The sequence below is a fragment of the Epinephelus moara genome, chromosome 5, assembly GCF_006386435.1.
Source record: "Epinephelus moara isolate mb chromosome 5, YSFRI_EMoa_1.0, whole genome shotgun sequence".
NCBI lineage: Eukaryota > Metazoa > Chordata > Actinopteri > Perciformes > Serranidae > Epinephelus > Epinephelus moara.
Genome location: NC_065510.1, coordinates 23,224,147 through 23,244,511, shown reverse-complemented (window position 1 = coordinate 23,244,511; position 20,365 = coordinate 23,224,147). Strand labels below are relative to the sequence as shown.

Genomic DNA, 20,365 nt, shown 5'->3' with positions numbered 1-20,365 from the left:
TTACCTTGAGGTTTTATTATCCCTCTTCATAATTGTAAAGAGACAAGAGGAAAAAGAACAATGCTGTTGGAAATGTCAAAGAACTGGTGGAGAGCTGTTAGCGTCTGAGCTGTCAAACAAACACACACAGCCAGACTTCACATACACAAAGTTACTGAGTGGGTTATGACTAATGTTTGTACAGTCGGTTCATTGGCTTTTTGAGGAAAATAAATGTGAACCTCAAAATTTACATTTCAATTATAAGATTTATTGTTTGTCCATACACTTTCAGAAAATGTTTGCATTAAACATTGCAGTACTTCTCTGAGCCATAGCTCCGCCAAATCTTAATGCACAGATATGAAACACATTTACAATTCCAGAGGACATATCATCTCCAATGTCCATCGCAAATAAAAAGACGCTCTTTATGCCTGCAGAACTTGGCTGAAAATCATCACGGTTTTAAGTTTTCTTCAATGTCAAAGTAATCTAGTGATAGTTGCTTATACATCCACGGGTGCATTACAAATAAGAACTGCTAAAAGCTCATTCAGCATGCTTTAAATGGTGCCAATTTGCTTAATAGGCAAAAGAAATTCTGTCTGACAAAGGGCCCCCGTTGTGTCAGACTTTAAGAGCTCCTGATGTAAGACAAAATAAAGTGTCAAGTCTTTACATTTGAGAGTCTGGAACCATTTTTATTTTTCACTTGTAAAAATGGTTGAAACCAATAATTGATCAAAAATATCTGCCAGTTAATTATCTGTTGATTGACTAATGATTCAACTAACTTTTAAGCTTTAAACCACAATATTTCAGAAATTGCAGTACATATAAAATCAGCACCAGAAGTACCAATATTGGTACCACTTTCACTTCTGGCCGCGCCGGGTAAAGCCATGCCGCGATGATGTGCATTCCCATCGTGAGTTTAGATGCATCGTGCCACGCCGAGCTGCGCCAGATTTGGACCCTTTTCAGAGTAGGTCCAAAAGCCGAGCCACCCGTCCTTAAGCGGGTAGCAGTGACGTCTCGCCAACTGCAGCCAACTGTGGAAGACTCCGCGGCTCCCCCTCAAACAAGCTGTGTGTTGCGTTTTTAAAAGTCTCTGTCTGTGCGATTAGCTCTCAGTCCTTTTGTAGCTTCTAACTGAATCTCTGTGGTTTGGAGTGTAGTTTCTCTCTTGCGCCCTGTTTGTACTTTAGATATCAGATTTATCTTACTGTTTCATGTTTGCCATCAGCATTATTAGAAGTTGTGTGAAGTTGCTGCTCGAAAACCCAGCATTTCCCTATTTTTCTGCTTTACAATAAAAGTTTTTACATAACAAAATAACAGGGTCTTTTATTTTGCAGAATGTATAGGAAATTAAATTTATCACTGAATTAGTGGAACTTTGTTAGAAGCTTCTCTTCAGTGAAGGCAAGTCTGATAATACGGCAGGGAGGAAAGTGAAAGCAGAAACTGCCACAGTGAGATGTTGATGAAGAGCTGCAGACGATAGGCTCTTACTGCACCTCTGCAAACAGCTCACCTCCAACGGGTAAACTTCTCTTACCTGCCCTGCTGTGGAAAAACACATGCAGCAAACATAACAGGGGCACTAGCCATGGATCAACCCATTGCTCTTGAAAGTCATCACCCAAGACAAGCCGTCATCAGTAGCCCTGTTGTAATGAAAATGAAAGTCCCTTTCCCCCATGTCCGCCCATGGCTGTCAAAAAGGGGAATATGATACCTTATTTTTATGTTGATTGTTGAGCCTATTAATCAATAGACTGTTTATTATCTGATAATTCTTTAGAAGACGTGCTTCTTGTAGCCATGTGTGGGGAAACAGTCAGTTCAGTTGGATAGTGTTGGTACTTTGCTGCATCTGCATAGCCTTGCCACTTTTCATTGTCTTTGTATTGGTGGTGATAGCAGGCAGTGATTTTGAAAAGTCATTTAACTTTATTATGTCGGTGCTATTAATAGCAAGCTGCTGCAGTTCCTTTTACAGAGGACCCATTCTCAGTTTTTTTTTTGTCAACCTATCTTTGCCGTGCCATTATTACCGCCCCTCCAACTTGCTATCTCTCCCTCCCCAGGCCTTACAGCTTCATCAACTTTGGTGACTATTAGCTTCTGCTCTGAGCAATGTTCATGTCGTCCCCAAGCATCACTAGGCTCGTCAGGTTAAACATCTGTGATAAAGTGAGCGGTGAATATTCAGTCTCACTGAAGCTGTGGCAGATGTTGACACACAAGGGAATTACAAAGGCTGCACTTCTTATTGCAGATGTTTGCACTGGCACTAATCACAGACATGCTGGCTGCATGTATCGTATAAGAATGTGCTTTTTCTAGTCGCACTAATAAAAGCTTAAAGCACTCCAGCCAGAGTCGCTCCCTGTTTTTCATTCAGTGTTCTTTTGCAATCAGAGAGTGGGGGTGTGGTTGATAGTTGGGAGTATTCTGCTAAGGTGGCAACCAGATTGCTGTTCTAGTGTGTCAAGGTCAATATCATTAGCAAGGATAGCAATAGCATGGATATGAGCAGTGTTTTAGTCAAGACCATGACTGTATACAAAAATGGACGTAACCACCGTGATTTCACCCTTTGTTTTGTGGACATTAGTTTTAAAGCCTCGTGTTTGGCATTTTGGCCTTCGCCATCTTGACGCTAGCTGCTAGCTTTGTTAGCATGGTGCATTCACAACTATGGTTAAGTGTGATAATACTCATGCTAACTTTTGCTATCAAAAAGAGGTTAAAAGGGGCGTCAGTGGCTGGGGCGTCGGTGGCTTAGTGGTAGAGCAGACGCCCCATGTACAAGGCTGTTGCCGCAGCGGCCCGGGTTTGACTCCAGCCTGTGGCCATTTGCTGCATGACACTCCCTCTCTCTCTCCCTTTCACACTTGTCTGTTCTATCCATTTAAGGCTAAAAAAGGCCCCAAAAAAGAGGTTAAAAACCAAAAAATCTGACTCCTTAGCGAGTCTTTTAGCACAACAAAATGCTAAATAAGACAATAACGTTACAGTTGACTTTTATGAACTAAAAAATGGAAAATAGTCACTCAGTGGCACCCACTTGTCGTTCAAAGTGACCACGCACTAAAATTATGTATGACTTTAAACTTTAATAACATTTAAACACATGAGTTATATTAAATTTAACCTCTCGTACAGTTGTCATAAATGGGGAAATTGCGTAAAGAGACCAAAATTGTTTTTTGTAACAGACTGTACACGTGTTTATTTCTGCTGTAAAGTTTGGCATTTTAACATACTATAAAAAAATCAATACTTTGTGTTCGTGTATAGATACACAATTGCCGCGCAAAATTTGCGATACTAAACTGTATAAACCCCCCCACTCAGCCAGTTGCTGTTGGTAAAAACAGCTAAACACAGGGAAGGCATACATGTGTAAACAAAACTCAATAGATAAAGGACCACAAAATTAAGTTATTTGTCAAAAGAAAAGGCAAAGAGTGTGACTAATAGACATTGTCAGGAAATGACTCAGAAAATGAAATATCATAAAAATGCCATAACACACTGGAGTGATGCTTTATTAACTATGAATTGCTGTGATCAAGCTTGATAACTGCAGATTTCCAAGTGTTTATTTGGTTCAGCGAGAGAAACTGTCATTGTCATACATTTTCAGCCTTGAAGTGGCCATTTTATTTCACTGATTATTACGGCAGACATCGGCGACATCTTGACCACTGTGACAGATTATTATCATAATAATCCCGTCTGCTCTGTTATTTTCTCCTAAATGCTTACCCTGGACCCCTCCCCCACCGCATCCCTGACTGTATCCTGCTTATCAGTCCTTCTGGTGCATGCAGAGTGGCTTGGATTTCTTATAATATTCTGTCCACTGCTTCCTCAATTAATGGAACAAACAGGAGCTCAGATGTCATATGAGGGAAGCACTTTTATCGGCAAGTTGGAGGAGCTCAGTCTGAGTGGTTTGCCGCTGGAGTTGCTGGTGGTGGTGGTGGTGGTGGTGGGGGGGGCTGTACAGTGGTGGCAGCAGCGTTGCCGGGGATAGCATCCTCATTGCACAGCAGCCGAAGGCAGTGGAGGCAGTGGAGGGAGTGGAAAGAAACGCATGGAAATTGTGGGAGACAGAAGGGAGTAGTTGCAGACGTTGCATCCTGAGTATTATTTGCAATATCAGGAGAAGGTGTTTTGTGGATGGGATTGAGTTTGGAAAAAAGAGAGGGTGCTACAACGGGAGGCGTGTGCTGTTAAGAGATAGAAGTACAGCAGAGGGAGTGGAGTAAGTGAGAAGCAATCACGAGGGAAATGGACCGACAAACTGTACTTCTCAACTCACGTGCCCTCAATGTGGATTAAGGTGAGCATCGGCATCTGTATTATGTGGACTGTAGATTAAACCAACCTGATCTGAGTGATGGAGTACCTGTGGATCAGCACCATGTGTAATAATAACAGAAAAGGCATCAGCTGGGAGGACAACTGAGGGGATTTGACAAGGACCAGGAAGTGGCTGCGGCTTGCAGCTTGGCTCCTTTTTTCCACACGTCTTCTAACCCCAGAACAGCCAGGCTACTAATGAGCAAGTCGATGTGTGGCTGTGGCTGCAGCATCATCTCCTCTTTGATGAAGAGACTGGGCCGCACAGCGTGCTGCTCAGACCTCTTCTCCAGCCATACTTCAGAACAGCTGCAGCGACTGGCCACTGGCTGCCCACCTCAACCAAAGGTAACAATATGTCAGCGCCCACTGGCACGGCCACATCTGTGTCTCCATGCCCACCTGATCAGTCAGCTGTATGTTTTTTTTTTTATGTGTTATCACCCGTGTGCAATGCAGAAAACATATGGGGCCCGATATCATATTGCAGAAAGCACCTCGTGTGAAGTACAGCGTCCTTCTTTATCTGCTCTGATTGTCCGAAACAATTTCTCAGGTATAAGAAGTGTGCTACGAGGGGGAGCAGCACAGCAATTGATTCTTTAATGGAACCAGGTGATTTAATGGCTGTCTTGCTGCCTTGACAACAGTGGACTTGCTTTCAGCTAGCAGAGTCATTTAAATGGATGAATGCCTTCAGACTGCCTGTGGTTTACAGTGACTGCTGCCCCTCATCAATTGGAGAAAAAGCTTTTTCTAATGGAACAAATAAAAGCCAAACAAGATTGCGTGTGTGTCTGAGTGCTTGTGTGCACATGCCAGTGTCTGTGAATGAGAGTGTGACTTTGCTCTAACACAGGCTTCTGTCTCATGGCTGTAGCTTCTAGGGTTCCCTCTGTTTCATTGTTTGTTATGCACATGACTGTTTTAATAGTTGGCTGGCACTGACTGGGATTTCAAGTCCCTTCCAGAGTCCTTCTGGCAGAAAGCCATTCTCACAGTAGAGGAGACTGATTCTCTAAGTTTCCAAGAAGATTTATGCTCTCATGAGTAATGATAGAAATCCACAAAGGAAAATGTTGTGGTATTATTGTGCTGTTGCGTGGCAACAATTCAAATAAAGAGATAATGAGTGACAGTTTTAGAGGAGGCGTAGTGCTTATAGACAAAACCTTAATGTCACTTTTATGTTGAACAGAAGTTATTGTTTTCCTCAGAAAGCATTGTCACAGAGTGAAGTACTTGAAACTGTGGAAATGAATGTGGAAAAATATTGTCCCTCTGTCAAGCGGCTCAGGGATTGAGGTTTCACTTTCTTCCTGTGAGACATCACAGGGCACCAGCTCTAAATAGAAACATTGATTAATAGCTTCTGTATTGAATTGGAGACAGAAGGGTTTCAACAAACACTGTGTATTTATAGGATTTCTGGACTTTGTAGGAATCCTGGAAAACATTTTTCAATATTGCATTTCTTGGCTCAAAGACTTTGTAATTGCAAAAGTCAAAATCCTCATTAACTTTTATTAGTTTTTGTGTCACATGTTGCTGTTATTCGGTCGGCAAGTATTAGACATCATAACGTGTCTGTCTGCTTTAAAATACTAATGCTGGTTTTTTCAGTCTTTACAGTTGTCCCACTGTTAATATTTGAAAATCTAAGTGGAGCCATTATACATCCGCTCCTCGATCTATATCTGTTACCATGTGCTTTGTGGGCAGCCAATATTTTCTCCACTCTCTCCCACTATTCTATTAAGGTCATATTGGTGTGATTTATTGCTGCCATTTGAGGGTGTTCAGCTCATTCCTTTAATTTTTTCCTTCCCTTATTCTCAGCGAGGTTTATGCACTCGCTGTGTCCAGTGGCCTTGAAACGATTGAGACTCTTTTAAGTTGGGTTTCATCTTTTTCAAAGCTGGAGATCATTGTCACACTTTCGCCCCCGCAGGATCTCAGTTTTCATAATCCATCATTAAACACAGAATCTCCTCACAAGCATATTAATCATGAACTTGAATGATTTGTAATTGATATCTTTATAGATGCCTCACTTTTTTTAGACAGTCAACCTCCAACTCGGACAGCATTGATTTATGAATAAGCAAAGGTCAGCAGAAAAGAGTGATTACTTTGACCATAATGATTTCAGTGCGCAATATAGCCTCAGTTACTGGAATGAAAAGACAATCTTAACACCCCATTAAACCATACTTTAATGACAAAAGCCACTTTATTGCTAGTGGTGGTGACAGATGTTACATAAAGTTTGTTCTGCTGCTCAGAGTCACACTCTTGAAACATTTTCAAGAAATTGTAAAGTTTTATATTTGGTTACTCTTTCAGAACTAATTGTGCCCGAGTGTCTTCATGAACTTCTGTCCGAACTGTCTTTAATGGGAGAGAAAATTTTGTGTAATTTCTCCTAACCTTAAAACATTACTTTCTCAACCAACTTAAATAAAACAGCCATTTACTGGCAGCCTATTAAAAGAGGGGGAAATCACAGGATTAATGGGACATGATAAAAGAGTTCTGCCTGCTGTAAAGGCTATGTGGTGGAAACCATTAGCTGTGTTTGAGAGTTTTTCTGTTCAAGCTGTAGTTGGTAACTTTTATTAAAAAAAAAAAAGTTTTTTGTGATATTTCCTGAAACTGCCACTTTATTCACACAGTGATAAATGAGACAGATAATATGTAAACAAAAAAAAATCATATTCCTCTGCCTACTTTATTGCTTTGTAGCACTTCTAATAGCCTTACCGCACTTAAACTAAACTAAGCAGCGCTGATCAAATATTAACCAAGATTCTGTTAGTGCATTGCCTATATCTCACCTCAGATGTTTTCAGAAACATATTTAGTGTACTGTTTACTGTACTGTTTACTGTACTGGGGCGGCAGTAGCTCAGTCCATAGGGACTTGGGTTGGGAACCGGAGGGTCGCCTGTTCGAGTCCCCGTCCGGACCAAAATATGGAGCGTGGAGGGGCCAGTTCATCTCCTGGGCACTGCCGAGGTGCCCTTGAGCAAGGCACCGAACCCCTCAACCGCTCGGGGCGCCTCACCAAGGGCAGCCCCCTCACTCTGACATCTCTCCACTTTGTGCATGTATAGGTCCTGTTTGTGCATGTGTGTGTCTTTCGGACCTGTGTGTCCCCTGTGTGTAATTGACAAGCAAGAGTGAAAACATTGAATTTCTCCTCAGGGGGATTAATAAAGTAAAACATTGAATTTCTCCTCAGGGGGATTAATAAAGTAAATAAATAAACTTAAACTGTTTAGCTGTGAGCCGAAACAAAACACCGCCCATTGGCCTTTCTCATATTACAGCTAAACTGTACACTAAATATGTTTCAGAAAACATTTCAGGCAAGAAATAGGCAACACAGTAACTGAATCTGACAGCTGTGTTCGAGACTCCTTGACTGACTCTGGTTGTTTTCAGTAAGCTGTGGTAAATTCTCACAAATTCCATTAGAAGCAGTAGGAAGGGAAGGTGGGACATGATTTTTTTCTCCACAGACTCTTTCATGTACCTCTTTCAGACTGCAGGCACTCTTTCAGCAAATATGACAAAGTTATTTTCATAAATGTAGCTTTCGGGATATTGACTGATCGTCATTTGTTTTCACAGGCAATTTATTTGTTGCATGGAAATCATAAAATATGATTTCAGTAAAATGTCATAATTGTCAGTTTTGTCAAGATAAAGTAGCAGTAGTAATAAATAAATGCCAATCTCTTTAGGATAAGATATCATTCAGTATCCTTGTGGCCTGAGGGTAGAAGCTCCTCCTGAGATTCTCAGTGCTGGCCTGGTGTAACCAGTACCTTCTTCCCAACCTCAGCAGAATGAAAAGGCAGTTATCCGGGTGGCTGGACTCTTTAATGATTCTCCTGGCCTTATCTTTGCAGCGTCTGGTATAAACATCCTTTATGCAGGGTAGAGCAGTGCCTATAGTGTGTTTAGCTGAAAGAACCACTCTTTGCAGGGCCTTGCGGTCCTGTTCGGGGCTGTCTCTGTACCAGGCAGTGATGTTCCTTGTCAGGATGATCTCGATGGTGCAGTAGAGATTGCTCAGTATTTGAGGGGATACCCAGAATTTCCTTAGATGCCTGAGGGAAAACAGTCTCTGCCTTGCTTTTCTTACTACTGTGTCAGTATGCAACACCCAGGTCAGGTCCTCAGTGATGTGGACACTAAGGTATTTGAATCTATACTTCTCCAACAAGGACCCGTTGATATTAAGGAGCGCATAGGTCCTTGCCTGCTTCTTCCAAAAGTCCACTATTATTTCCCTAGTTTTGCTGATGTTCAGAACGAGGTTGTTGTCCTGACATCAGTGGATCAGATCCTCTACTTCTCTCAGCAAAGTTGGCAGCAAAGTTAATTATGGTGTTGGAGTCTGAAGTAGCTACACAGTTGTGTGAACAGGGAGTACAGCAGGGGCCTCAAAACACAGCCCTGGGGTGCTCCTGTGTTAAGGATGAGGGTGGAAGAGGTGTGTCTGCCCACTTTCAACACCTGGGGTCTGCCTGTCAGGAGAGAGACAAGGATTCATCAAAATAACTGCAAATATAATTTCTCTGGCAGTAGGCAGGGTGCTGGGGGTCACAATTGGTGTTGCAAATAGATTAGACCTTACAAGTGATACAGAACACTTAAAATGGCTTTATTGATCTGATACTGCATATTAGCTCAGGACATGCCCAGAAATAATTTTGAAATAACAAATTGAATTTGAAATGTGTTACTTCTGGCTTGAGGCATCACAGCCATGACTAGATGGTATCTCAATATGCCTTTGAGTTTAATTTGAATGAACAGTGATTGAGTGTTATAGGAACAAGGAACACTAAACTGTTAATTTAGCTCCTGAGAAAGGTTTTACTGACTTGCAGTTTTAGTTTTCCTCTGTAACAGTAGGGAATGAGTTTGGATGTCAGCTGTGTGGTGGGGCAGGCAGGTTGACTGCTGCTCTGATGCTGTCCATTGAAAGTTAATGCATACCTGTTACCCACCCATCACAGCACGTCGAGAACTGAGTCCAGATCTACCCAAGAGAAACACACTCTTGCTGAAGTGCCCCATGTTGAGCCTGTGCACAAGGCTAAAGTAATAAAGTCTGTGCGTGCCACAGCTGTGGCTTTATCTGTGAAGTGCCAGCTTGGCACTTCCCCCTCCTCATCAGCAGCTCCACCAGGGACTGTCTGGATGTATGTTACAGTGCCAGACTGCTGGGCACACATTATCAAGGCTGATCTATATACATGTTATTATTCTAAGAAAATGGAAAATCTTTTGGACACTAAGCATAAATAGTAACATGTTTAAGGGCACAATAAAAGGAAATCTGTCTTAAGTTGGCACTCCCCACACTGGCTAGCTAAAGGGGCTCAGCATAAGCTTTCATTATATTTGCACAAATACTTTAAAGAAGTGAAACTCTCTGTGTTGTTTATTCATTATCTTTTTCATCTTTTTTTTTTTAAAACCAACACATTTGAATAATGAACGAATTGTTATGGTGTTTATTTTAGCAGACAGTTGCCCCTTTACTAGAGCTGCACATTTATTCCAAATATTATCAGAACTGCAATATGGCCAAGTGCAATATCCAAATTGCAGGAACAGACATTTTTTGATAACGGTAAAATGTGTCACAACATACCATTATATTGCAGCATTGTGGTGCTACAGTGATGCCCCTGACTACAGATCATATTCCAGACATAAGGGATCATGATTGTTTGCTACAGACCTCAGCAAAAAAACATCATCATCATATTTCTGTATTTATTTTTTTTTAGTGAAAGTGAAATGTAGAAATTACCGTTCCTACTAAGATTGCTACTGTCATCGCAATCTCCATAACTTTTAAAAAATAATGGCAATAAAAATGTTTTTGTGCATATCATGGAGCCCTATTATTTACACATCCACCGGACACATAACATTTGCATTTGTTTGGAGTTTGTGTTTTTGGCCACCTGACAAAATGTAAGTCCAATATTTTTCCACTCAGTAGCTCTGTTTTGGTCTCCACCAACTCCTGAGGGAACTATCTTTCTTTGTAGATGCTAAAGGCTCCATTGTGGTTTACCAGGTAGTAGCCAGTCTTGTTCTTCCTTGTGTGGTGTTGAGCAGGTAGGGCATAGTGTTTTTTGTAGCTTTTTTAAGGAGAATCCTGTCTTGTCAGGGTTTTCCCTGCATAGAAAATATTTTGGTGGCCGCCAAAGCCGTTTTAGCCCTCCGCCAATGGAAAATCCCCTCCGCCAAAGAGGGGTGTGGGAACGGGTAAGGGAGGAAAAAAATAAAACAAATTTAAAAAAATCAAATGTCAGTGCAGCCACTAATTTATTCAGTTATTGAGCCGAAACAAAGTTATCAGTTATTTGATTCATCAAAGGTCAAAGTAACGTGTTGAGCCCAACGCTAATGTGTATACAGTATTCGAAAGCAGTGGCGATATGTCCGGCTTTTCTTGCTGACCAACGTCAGCAGGAGTGATTAGCAAACACTACAGCTAACTAGCTGCCTATGGTTAGCTAGCTAGGTAGCTTGCTAGCTTTAAGCCTAGTGTGATGTTAGTGCTTGCAAATCACTTGTAGAATATATGGCATCGCTTAATACATTTGCAAGCACTAACATCACACTAGGCTTAAAGCTAGTGTAATGTTAGTGTAACGTTAGTGCTTGCAAATCACTTGTAGAAGATATGGCATCGCTTAATACATTTGCATGATCTGTAAATGTATACCCCCAAAATTTTGCGCGCGCTGCAGACATCACCACAAAAGCCCCTGTCTGAGCTAGGGAAAACCCTGCTTGTATGTCTTAAAAACAAGACTGAGAGTAGAGTTTACACAAAAACCAAAACAATGAGCTGAAAGATGCTAAAACGCTCCATATAGCTGAGACAGACTGCAGAGTTTAGTAATAATTCACCATGAGTTTCATATTACACATATTTGATGTACTGTTGGTATAAAATCGTTGTTAGAGCAGCTTTAATTATTGTCTGTTTTGACATGTTAGTTTATTGGCGATCAAGCTAACATGATCAGTAAAAGACGTTAAATAATAAAAACGACTGGCTAGCTCTGGGTATTATGGAGAAAATCAAAAAGCCTATCACAATATTTTTACTCAATATAATATACTTCTGGTGCTTTCGCAAAATATTTACACAGTGAGATTTCTGATAAATTATCACCAGTAATGTGGATGTTACAACTGTGTGTAAAGGCAAATAATAGAACAGCTCTAACAGTCTGGTAAGTTCAGAAAATTACATCACCTTACTGTAATGCAGCCTTTAAAGCCAGGAAAAGACAACACTTACAGTATCAGAATTTCCAAAATCTAAGACGATATCAGGTCTTATATCATGATATTGATATAATATCTATGTATCACCCTACAATGGACAGAATTGTGCCCCATAACTTAACAATGCCATAATTTTGGTTAAAAAAATAAATAAATACAAAAATAAAAATGGCTGATCTCATTTCCTCTGTTTGCTCTCAGAGGCTCTCAGTCTCATGGGCACCTGTGTCACCTGTTTGCTTTGGGAGACATAAATTCACAACTGCCCTCCCCAGCTTCCCAAAGCTATTTTTGTCCACTTCATAGCTCTTGCATGCACAAGTTTCATTCATCAGTCTCTATTCTTAGTCCTGCAGTACTGAAGATTGTGTGCCAAGTCTTTGTTCACTACAAGTGCTCCTAGACTCTTTCTATGTGTCAGACGCCCCAAAACACCAATTCAAACACTTAATAGAATACAACAGAAGAACAATTCTTATAGTTGTACATACTTCTATGCTGAAATGATTGTCTGCTTGCTATTTCAAGGTGCATTTAAAGTCATAGAATGATGCACCTGAAAGGTGGATGATAACAACCTGTCTAGAAAAAAACCACAACTGTTATTTGGCCTATAGATGAACAAATACAGTAAATCTCTTGGCCAACAATGAAATCAGAACTCAGTTACGTTTATCATGTTTGATCAGCAACACGTTTTTATTGTGGGTCAGCCTCCCTCACCCTGTTTGCACTGCTCACAATTGTTTGAACAACAATAACAACAAACACATTTCATGCTGTGTTTAGGAAACTAATTACGGAAACCTCGGCTGTTCCGGTAAAAGGCAGGGACAACTTTAGCTATTCATAGCCTTCCTCTTCTGAGCTCACAGCAATGAACTGGCAGTCCCGAGGGGGGGCTGTGCAATCTGAGATAGGTCTAATGCTTCCCACCACAGCACCGGGACCATACAGCCAAGACAGGGAGAAGACTTACAAAAGGGGACCAGTGACTTTTTCCTCAAGGTCAAAGCAGTTGGTTTTCACTGAGACAGATGAAGTATGTGAGCCTCCCGAAAAATATGTTCTCATCTGTTATGTAGTGCATAGAGGAGATTTGGAAGTGCAGTCTGCGTAGCTGAATCTTAATTTGTCACAGTTTAAGATTAGTTAGAGACCTCGTGGGCATTAAAAAGGCCTATCGGCACCATTTAAAGCTACATTAGCTGAGATTATGTGCAATTCAAAAGACAAAAATAAACTTCTGCTCAGTAAGATGTGTGACCAGTAGTGAACCTGTGACCTCTTGTGCCTGATAGTGAACCACCAAATGTACCTAGTCTGTAAATAAAGAGAATAAAAGCTTTAAATTAAGGATTAGCCTGGAAAAATGTACGCCAAATTTCCCTCCTTTGTGTTATTCACAATAAAATGTTTAGAAAAAAGACCCCTTTTGTATTTATGATAGACTACTTTGAGAAATGTATGTAACGGCATGATGATCATATGGGCTTAAATCACAATGCCCAGAGTTATGTGACAGGAAGGAAGTGTGTGTTCAACTATAATAATGTTTTTACTGCCTTGTGATGCGCTGTAGTTTATATACTTCTTTATGACTTGCAGAATATGTTATTTACTTGGTCTTACAAAGCTCACTGCCACTACAAATGTACACACAGTTTGTGCCCTTGCATAGTACTTGTTGTTTTTACTACTTGTCTTTACAGCCTCACATGTATTGATGGAAGTCATTGATACAAAAGAGCCTTAAGGATGGAACTGCTTCGCATGCTACCTACTCAGCCCACTACCTCTTGGATAGGACAAATCCATGAGTCACTCATCCCACTTACCTTTATTTACATAAGTCTTTCTCGCCACTTGAACGTTTGGTCAGAAGAATAAAATTCGTCTGTTGCTTTTGAGTGCTTTAAGTTGTGTTTGTTTGAGGTTTAGTCTTTGTTTCAGAATAGATTTAGATGTTATTAAAGACTAAAATGCCAAAGCAAAGAGGATACAATGCCCTTTTTGTTTTCCATTGAATCACAGAGGTTATATCTCAGCTGTTTTGATCCTGATCAACTAAAGAGGCTGGACTCAGTGGGCATTCAACACATGATTTGTAGAAGGTTTGTCTTCCAAAAGCCTGTTTTGTTTTGAAAAACACACTTGCTAGTAAATGCCTGGCATGTGTGTTTAAAGATGCGATGCCTGTGTAAATATAGAAACATGACTTGCAAATCTAATACTAGTAATACATATTGTTTGGACAAGAAGAAAGATGGGTTTTAGTAGGATCATACTTAAGTATTCACAGCGTGTATGTCAGTAGAGCAAGCAGACTGTCCTCCTTCTCCAGTTTTATAAGGAATAAACAGACTGTGATCAGACCTTAGATGCAACAATTTAGTCAATTCGGCGACATCTTGTGTCTGAGGGGCTTTGTTACTGTTTAAAATTCATTGACGTTGACAACTGAGATTTTGTTTCCTGTTTGGTAGCTTTGCCAGATGTCTGAAAGAGTCAAGTCAGTTATGTTCATAGAGGCTCATCACAAATTTGCTTTACAGTCTGCACGACATACACCAACCACTCTCTATCTGTAGACCCTTTATACAGATAAAGAAAAGTCCACAAACAATCCTGGCTGTAAGATTGTAATACCATTTGGGTTTTTAAGCTGCCTTGTGACTCTTAGGAGAGGTTTGCATGTTTTGTTTTTTTAATCCAAATTTGTTTTATTTATCTGTCCAGCCAAATATGAACAAACCGACAGTACTGTTTATGGAACTCAGCATATCCACAGGCACCTGGTAGCTTCACATTCTTATACCCATGATAGTAATTTAGCAACGACAGTGGTACAATTCAGCACCACATTGTTATAGTTCAGCAGACACATTGCAAACAAAAAAGCCTGCCCATGACCTCTTAAAGCATATAACTTCATTGCTGACCCTAGCTAACGTGTTCGTATGACACAATTTCAAACATAGATTCCTTCCATTTTTCAAACTCTGGAGGTGATGAACTTTTCCAGAATTTAAGGATCACTCAAGCAGCTGTGACGACCCCTACATTTATCACAACAAGGTCATATTTTGATACATTTGGTATTTCTGTTTGGTCCCCCATAAGGCACAACCTTGGTGATTTCGGTACTGACATACCCAACCACTTCCTCCCTGTGTGATCCACAACTTTTTCCCAAAATGGGTCAACCAGTTTACCTTCCCAGATTGCATGTAGAGATGTTCCTGTTTCTGTCTCATATTTCCAACATAAATTCCCAGACATAAAGACCCATCCTGTACAGCTTCAAAGGAGTAAAGTAAATCCTAAATTTCCCCCTTGCTTCCTTTATATATCTCCCAGAATTTGATAGTATTTTCCAACCATCCCTCATTGCTTAATTCACACCTTATGTCCTTCTGCCGAATGATCCTCAGATTTTTACAAATATCTTTTGGTAACCCACTAAAGATTTTGTAGAATAGCCACCTTGTCTTGTGTGCTATACCAGGTAACTCCAAAAAACAGTAATACTGGGTTCTTATCTTGAATGAATTGGCCTTTAGTGATACAGCTTCTGATTTGTAAATACTTTCAAAAATTACCTTCATAGTCCAGATCGTATTTTTCCATGAGTTCCATCTCCATCTCCATCTAAGTACAGGTCACATATCTTGTGAATTCCTTGTGCATGTAAAGAGGATGCATCTTCAGATTCTGGCAGGTGTAATGGAATATAACACGATGCAATGAATCACTGCTCACATTAGAACAACCTGTTCAATTTTTAGTGGCTTCTAGAAATAATGAAAAGTATAAAAAGATTATAGATTGGAGCTTAATTTGGGAAACAACGCGGGTAAAGATATGGACATGAGGGAGGCATGAAGTGGTGACTTTTACAGGGTCTTTATGTAGGGAGCCCTTTGGTTTATTTCTAATGACATTGACTTGCAGCAACTGTGATAATGGCGCTGTTGACATTCATGCAAAATGGGGGACACTGATAATTTAACTATAGTCAGTAAATGTCAGCTAAACAAGTCAGTCAGCCTTTTACCATTTGAATAGTGTCTTGTTCTTGTGTAGTGAAAGCCTGTTGCCTGCTGATACTGATCTTATTGAATCGCTCTGGTATTGGCCAGATGTGCCCAGTCCACATTTAGTTATGCAATTGCAGCAACACAATTTTCTAAATTGTATAAACAGTTTAATAAAGTTTACATAAGCCTGAAGAAAAGTTTGATTTATGAACATCTCCACTCCCAGTTAAGTTATATTTACAGGAGCAGGAGTTGTTGTAGCAATGGTACACAATAGGTGGTTGTTTGGGTATCTGACTTTGTATGTTGAGAGAAAAAGCAGAATCTGTGCATCCCTAGTTTTTGCAATCATGTGTGCAGTCAGTTGCGTGTTGGTTCAGGGACACATGGATTCAAAGTAAATAAACTTCCAGCTTGAGATAGTTGCTGCTTTGATGGAGACAGATTAACACTGTGTATTGGGTTGGATTGCTGTCTGCATTGCTGAGTCTGTGACACAGCGTCAGAGGGAGAAGCTGCCTCATTGTAGATAAAGCTCTGGTGCCTATCCTTCAATTCCACATATGGTTTGAGATGTTACGGAAGCACGCTATGTGACTTGTGTGTTTATTCAGTAGGTTTGCCATCATAATCCAGCGAATGCATAGCAGCAACCTGGCGGATTTAGAAGATAAACAACGAATCTTTCATTTTTCCAAAGCTTTTAGACTACTCAAATCTTAAGGACAGTTGTTGGACTAGCTTCTGGTACATTTAAGCCATGTTGTGCTTTCATATTTGACAGATTGGACTTTGTTTATTGGCTTTGTTGGAAGCTGGAACACTAGTAGCTCTCAAGGCTTTTCTGCCCATCCGTCCGCATGTGAGGCACCAGTATCCAACGCTGTGTGATGTGAAGCCAAACACAATCACTCCCACCTTTTTTCCTTGTCTGCTGCTGAGCAGCAATAGTGTGGCTCCAAGAGCAAATGTTTAATGTCCATTATTGTAATTCAGAGGCAGGAATAGAACATGAAGAGGGATATTCACACTTTCTTTTGGAGGAAATAAGCAATTAAGCATGCGTTTGTGTGTATGGACTGATATCCAATAATCTTGTTAGCAGTTTTTTTTTGCCTCACAAACACAGGCTGAGTGTGGACACAAGAAAACAATTAACATATTTTAACCATCTGTGTCTTTTGTCCTGTGTTTTTTTTGTGCGTCTCTTTGCAGAATGCCAAGCCCTTCTCCTCCTCAGACAGCCTAGCGAAGGTCCAGGAGGTAGCAAGCTGGCTTTTGGAAATGAACCAGGATCTGCTGTCGGGGGGCAGCAGCAGCAGGCGGACTCGGGGGCCGGGGGGTCCGGCAGTGCGAGGTAACGCCTCCTCCACGGCCCGGGCACCCCAGCAGGCAGCAGAGGAGGGTGATGAGGATGAGCACATGAACCGGGTAGTAGAGGAGGAAGAGCAGCTGCAGCAGAGGGTGAGGCTGACTGACATTCACCAAATGATACTGAGTCACATAAAAGGATTTGATATATAAACCCATAGGTTTAAAGGGGATAAGCAGATTGTAAACTGAGGTGTAAACATGCGTAGATTAAATCAGGTATTGTAACTGTGGAAATTTGCTTTAGACGTGCACTGTAACCAAGTAGGAACTTGAAAGCAAATATACAGTGCAAGCAGAAGTGCAACAGATTACATTTGGCATCAGCCCTTTCCTCTAAGCTATTGTATTGTTTTGTCTGGCACTTCACAGCCTGAGGCGTCGCAGGTTGATGGCGAGAGAGAACAAGCATGGGCGCCAAGTGAATCGGGAGCCAGCAATGGCCCTCGGGGAGAGGAGGAAGGGGAAGAAGACGAGGAGGGCCCTCCAAACGAAGTGAACGGAGGAGAGAAGGGAGCCCGATGGATGTGGGGGGCAGAGCAGAGGCGACTGCGAGGCCAGCCGCTGGGCGAGGAGGACGAGGAGGAGGAGGAAGAGGAAGAGAACAACAACAGCAGCAGTCACCAAGAGGAGGAGGAGGCGGAGGAGAGGACAGAGGGAGGGGAGGAGCAGGGGAGGGAGGAAGAGGAGAGGGAAGAGGGCGAGGAGGAAGAGGAGGAGGATGAGGATGAGGAGGAGATGGACCAAGACAGTGATGACTTTGAACATTCTGTGGAGAGTGGGAGGGAGGAAGAAGAGGAGGAGGAAGGAGAAGGGGAGGAAGGGCTGCGGTCTCCCTCTCTCAGGAACAATGTGTCTGCCCCCAATAACAACCTGGACTCGGGTTGTACACACCAAAGCTCTTCCAACAAGAAGGTAAGCACAGCTGTTGTTTGTTGAACAGTTTTCACTGGAAGTATTGTACCTCCTCCTGAAGAAACAGCTTCTATGTAAACAGTGAGCTCTGAGCTCTCCTCCAGAGTTAACACAGACACTGCTTCTGGAGAAGAATCAGCTGTTTGCATACTATGGGCACCACAAACAAAATTCCATTCACTTCTGTTGTATTAGGCTGAAGGCAGACACTGATACCTCAACACTTGATCAAATAAAACATAAAGCTTGGCCAGATTCCATTAGACTTGAGGGAGACAATGTGCAGTTTGGGTGAACTGACCCTTTAGGATACTTGTGCAGCAGGCACAGCAGTTTCAGAAGATTCTCACAGGCGGTGTTTGGTTATTATCACATCACTGCTGTGAAAACTCCCCATAATGTCCTGCACTGGCAGCACATGGTTCATATTTAAAACAGCAGCTCCCTCTTTTGGCATAATTGTGTTACTGCACCACACACTCATGCAGTGTACCCTAAACACTATTGAAACTGCATTATATATTTGAAAATGCACATACAGAAGGATGACAAGGATTAAAAAGGACAACGCGTGAATATGAGTTTGAGGCAGCACAGAAGACAGCACTATGATTTGGGATTAAACATCAGCCTGGACTGATGCACTTTTTAAAGAATACTTCCCTTGCAAAATGACCGCTGGTATATCAATTACTCACCACATGTAATCTTGAATATGTTAAGAAGTCTTTGCTTTTCGTGCATGCCTTTGTGGTGAATGGAGAGGCCAAAAAGAGCGGAACATTCTTCATGAATTGAAGTCACTGTGGTACCCATTCAACAACAAAACTATATCAAAACATCATTTCACGAACTCACACAACACATGCAGTATTATCCAAGTCTCATGTATCCAGTCATATAGTCAGTACTTCCCAAACACATGCATTTTCAATGAAATGCTACAATATAAAACACTTCCGCCTATGAGTAGTGCGCCCTGAGTGTGCCTGAGCATGCGCTTACGTTTGATCACTGCTTGAGAGAGTTTAAACACATGCAGGTGTCCAGGCTCGCGACTTGTCTGTGCACGAAACTATTGGTAAGGCATGTTTTAAATCAGACCGAGTAAGCACAAATGCATGTGTTTGGGAAGTGTTAAGCATCTGACTGGACACCTTAGACTTGGATTATACTGCAGGAGCTGTGTAAGAGTTTGTATAGGGATGCTTTGATGTAGATTTGCTGTTAAACGCAGTCCCGGTAAATTCATGACGAAAGTTCCATTTTTGGATTCTTTGTTCACCATGGAGACATGCATGAAAAACAAAGTTTTCTTCTCAAATTTAGCGCTACACTCAGTGATCAATTGATATTCAAATGTCCTGATTCATTTATTCCCACTTGGTCATTTTACATTTGTTGCTGCAATTTCCGTCTCCCCCGATCGCGTCATGTTCTTTCCCAATCTTGTATCACTCATGGGCAAGTGTTGACAAAGCTACCTAAAATCCTGGATGAGTTTTTCTTGTTGTTTCTTATCATCCTGTTGATAATGGTCTCCTCCAGGCTGACAATATCTTCCATCCACAGGTCTCAAACGTTTGATAAGTATTCAAATGATGTGAATCATATGCCATAATCTCCACAGTCATCATATGTCAACCCAACTGAAGAGAGGAGAGTATAGACTCACATGTTAGTCACTACCGTCATCAAACTACGAAGCAAGGGAACAATAATGGAAGAACATCGTCTCATTGCCCCTGTAAAGCTTAATGAGTTGAAGAATTTAAAACCCCATCAGAAAGTGCATGACAAAGAAGATTTTTAACATTTTCTCAAGTTGGTAGCAGGTGGTTACCTTGAAAGGAAACATAGGTGCAAATTGAGAAACTGGTTAAAAATCTTACTAAGACAGCTGTGGTTTTTCTACCCTGTTTGCTTCACTGGATGGGAAGATCCAAGCTGGAACATATCACAACATTTTGGATGGAAAGATGATGTAAAGTACATCATACTGCTGTCATCAGTACCAAAAAACATAGAGGTGGTTCCTGATAAATGCTGAAAAGTGCAAAGTCTATCACCATGGTCAAAAAAAGCACCTGCAGTGTTTGGTCACAACTGCAAAAATTATCGGGAAAAACAGATTAACAGTGAGGAATCACAAGTAAAAGTAGGGTCGTCTTTCTTTGCATCTTGTTTGACCAGTTTAATCTGGAGTTTTATTCTAGGACTAATTTGTCATGTGATTTTTGTGATAGAGAAGTTAAAGCACAGTGTGACATAATTATATCTCAACAGCCTCCTCATAAAATTCTTCATCCATGTGTAGAATGCACAGAAGCTTGTTTTAGGAC

At 41.2% G+C, this 20,365-nt stretch overlaps 1 protein-coding gene across 2 annotated transcripts in view; it reads left to right on the top strand.

Moving 5' to 3' along the window:
• fbxw7 (F-box and WD repeat domain containing 7) overlaps positions 1 to 20,365 on the top strand; it is a 163,648-nt gene that overhangs the window by 39,441 nt on the left and 103,842 nt on the right. For both annotated transcript variants that reach the window (XM_050044715.1, XM_050044714.1), the window contains exons 3-4: positions 16,953 to 17,201; positions 17,481 to 18,023. In XM_050044715.1, the coding sequence (XP_049900672.1) occupies positions 17,022 to 17,201; positions 17,481 to 18,023 (723 nt within the window). In that variant the 5' untranslated portion in view covers positions 16,953 to 17,021. The remainder of the gene's footprint in view (positions 1 to 16,952; positions 17,202 to 17,480; positions 18,024 to 20,365) is intronic.